This window comes from Gobio gobio (assembly GCF_949357685.1).
Source record: "Gobio gobio genome assembly, chromosome: 8".
In the NCBI taxonomy this organism is placed as follows: Eukaryota; Metazoa; Chordata; class Actinopteri; order Cypriniformes; family Gobionidae; genus Gobio; species Gobio gobio.
Window position 1 is genome coordinate 31,544,828 of NC_137114.1, and position 3,743 is coordinate 31,548,570.

Consider the following 3,743-nt stretch of genomic DNA (forward strand, 5'->3'; position numbering starts at 1 on the left):
ATAGCTACAGCATTGTTCATTGAACTGGAGGCCAAGGTGAACTTTGTGTTTTGCTGCCCTCTATTGGCAACTAGCTATTCTTGAAGTAAAATTGCATATTTTGTGTGTGTGTGTGTGTGTGTGTGTGTGTGTGTGTGTGTGTGTTAAGTTTTTAAGGCTGCTGACCTCTTACATGAGGTGTAAATACTCTTAGGTTAACTAACAAAACCTAATTTTCTTTCTAAATCTCTCTCAGTCACCCCCCTGTAAAAAGCGTAAGCTGGACAAGGCCCGGAAGCCCCTCACCTTCACTGTACTGAAGCCCACCGTGGCGGAGCTACAGGCGCAGGCGCCCAGCATCGGCTGCACTGACACCAGCCCCACAGAGAGCGTGTCTGCCTGGCTGGAGAAGATCCTCACAGACCTGAAGGTAAATAGAAAGAAAATTAAAAAGTGATTTAATTTCAAACATCGCTGTTTCCATTTATTTTTTCAGGGATGAGTGGTAAGTTGCTGTTATAATAATGCTGTTATAATAATAATGATAATAATTATTACTATTAAATAACAATAAATAATGCTATTATAATTGCTGTTATTATTATTAAATAACTCCTATAAAATAATAAGTATTATTATTATTTATAATTAACATAAAATAATAATTAGTGTTATTATTATCATTATTTTATGTGAGTTCTTTTATTTAGCAGACCCTTTTTTCCAAATCAACTTGCTGTAGGTTTACCATATGGACAGTGGTTGACACAATAGTTTGACACTAAACTTCCCATCTTCAGATACTTCATAAGAGAGTTCCTTGTGGAGAGGCAGAGCTTAGCCTCTTCCTGACTGCAGTGGAGAACACCTGGATTCACACACGGCAGAAGAGACGAGATCAGGGACGACATCTACGCGAGCTCCCTAGAGCAAAACCGGACTCCATCACTGATGCCTCCACTCCGTCTGTCCCCGGCACAGACGCTCCAGCACCAGAGGAAACCACAGCAGAGGGCAGCAACGGGAAGGAGACAGACGAGCAGCACAACCCTGAGAAAGGTGCTGACGTCCCAATGGAATCCCCCACCGAACCGAATGAAGCGGCTGTTAGCAGTCCTCAAAACCCAGAGACGGTACAGCACTTTCTCTTCAAGTGCCTGGTGAACGTGAAGGAAGAAGAGAATGATGTGGTGGTGGAGATGCATTGGGTGGAGGGGCAAAATAAAGATCTGATGAACCAGCTCTGCACTTGTTTGAAGAACTCTATCTTACGACAGGTAGCCAAACCCACCTAACACCACATGGCTTTATGTGCTGAGTCTGTGTCGGAAGAGGGGAGGAACCGTTAACACAGACTATAATGGTGTGAGCCATGCAAATGGTAAAGCAGCAAATGAAACTAAACTCCAAACCAAATGGAGTCCAAAAGAATAAGACTCCACTACCAGATGTTTTATTAGCCACTGATCAGTGTTGTGATCAGACCTGTTTGACCTGAGTTTTATCAAGTTTGTAATAAAAATATTTTAAATATTTTTGTTGTTCGTGACTTTGTGACTTTGGAGTCGTTTATTTTATTCATGTTATGTTTTATTCTAAATAAATGTATCACAAGTACTATATCCTTTTTTTAATGAGAGATTTTAAAGGGATAGTTCACCCAAAACTGACAATTCTGCCATCATTTACTCACACTCAAGTTGTTCCAAACCTGTATGAATTTCTTTCTTCTGCTGAACACAAAAGAGGATATTTTGAAGAATATGGGCAACCAAACAGTTAATGGACCCAAATGACTTGCATAGTATTGTATATTGTAATGAATATATATCCGAGTGTTATTGAAAAGCATAATTTAGAGCAGGGACTTGTTGGTTACATCCATTAGTTGTTGATTGAATTTTAAAATGCCTCAAGTCTGTTGTTTTTACCGGAAGATTAAGTTACGACATTTTGAGAAAAAACAAACATTTAAAAAATGAAACGTATCAACTGATTAGTGACATTTGTTTTATAATAAAAATACATCTATATTGTATATATTCACTTATTTTTTTGTTAATTAATATCTTTTGAACCTGGGTTTGTCTAACCCAAATGCACGACAAAGATTATCCCCATTGATTCCTTTGACAAACCCAAAAATGATCCAATAATAGGCCGTGTTGTTCCTAAGCATTTCCTGTCCCTGGAATGCCTTTTTGGCAGGAAGTTTGAGTTGGTACAAACGTCCCGAGAGGAGAAGGGCTTCATAACAGGAAGCAGCAGCAGTCAGCGACAGGACCACGAGCAGATAACGTGCACGGACAGTCACGTGAAGGCTTCCCAGGGTAAACATGCTCCAGGGGCAGCTTCTTAAGTTGAAACAGGAATTGATTCACTGTTTGCCATGCATGTGAGAGTCATATGAAAGTATAAAGGTAGACAAGGTTTATGAGTATGTTTGCATACCATTTGCTTTGACCGTTCAAAGTCATTAAAAGGAAATGAATTACTTGACGTGCATAGCAGTCAAGCACTAAGCAGTGTTTAAAAGTGGAAGGCTGTTTTTCAGGAAGTTTTCAACTTCTTTTTATAATGTTATACATTGGTTAAAATACATATGCTATAAAAGCTATTCAAAAAGTGTGGGAAATTGCAGAGAAAGTTTAGGAGAGAGTCAGTGGCGAGGGGCTTAGAAATGTATTAGTTATTTCCAGCCTGGAAATGTCTAGATGTTCACTCGTTGGAGTTGTCAGTAATATGACTGTATTTATAGACAATATCCCCTTTTTGTGATACATAATCAATGCATTGCAACATTCATAGTTTTCTGTCCCCTCTCTCTCTCTCTCCTCTGCAAGACTCCCTACTGTCCTGCAGTGCACTGCCTCAGCGGTCACCATGGATACAGTCACATGACTCAGCCTTTAGTCAGTCAGTGCATGTCTCATGGCAGCAAGGGAAAAGATTCTGTGGTACTTTGATAGGATCTCCAGTGAAAGAGGACAGCAGCACGAAGTGGAGATTATTTATTTATTGGCATAAAATGTGCTTATCTCTAGTCACAGAAAATGGTCATTTTAATTAATTAATATAGATATTACGTAGTGTGGGAGGCCAAAAACATTTTGTTTTTGACTATATTAAAATATTTTTACATTGCTGTAAAGCAGTGTGTGCATGCTGTTTATGTATGTGTGTACTGGTTTGTCCAACATCGCGAGGACATTAAGTCCTTATATTGTGTCCTGAACTGTTGTGGATCTTTGTTCTTTGTCACAGAAATTGTGTTTTGGTCACAGGCAAATCATGTGACTGCGGTTTATCGATACTCGTTGTCAGTTTAAATAGTGACTAACGTGTCTGCAGGTTGCATTTTCGTTTTTAGTTGGCGTGCAAGAATACGCACAGAATGACACCCATGTGAGCAGATACCATGCCTTGTGTGTCTACTTCCCTATTGGCTGCTCTAATCTCATGTTTTATTAATCAAGTTGAGCCGTGGTATGTGTAGGTGTATTGCGTAAAACCTGGATTTGACATGTTCATTTTAAGCGTTCTGTGTAGGCCTTTTTACCAATAGACAAGAGACGTGGTAGTACGCGTGTATTACTGACCTCGTGTCACGTCGCGTTTTGTCTTAATTTGACGAAAACGTGCGATTATTATTAAGAAAGGCCATCTCCGTGTTTTGAAATAACAGCGTGTGTGGGGGCGGGGTGTTTGAAGCAGGGGGCGGGGCCAAAGGGTCTGTACAATGGCCCGATGTGTTGACTGAATAA

General features: G+C 39.8%; 1 protein-coding gene across 2 annotated transcripts in view; it reads left to right on the top strand.

Moving 5' to 3' along the window:
* Positions 1–1,595, top strand: part of mettl16 (methyltransferase 16, N6-methyladenosine) — a 48,395-nt gene extending 46,800 nt beyond the window's left edge. For both annotated transcript variants that reach the window (XM_079824260.1, XM_079824259.1), the window contains exons 9-10: positions 236–409; positions 780–1,595. In XM_079824260.1, the coding sequence (XP_079680386.1) occupies positions 236–409; positions 780–1,274 (669 nt within the window). In that variant the 3' untranslated portion in view covers positions 1,275–1,595. The remainder of the gene's footprint in view (positions 1–235; positions 410–779) is intronic.
* The last annotated feature ends 2,148 nt before the right edge of the window (positions 1,596–3,743 follow it).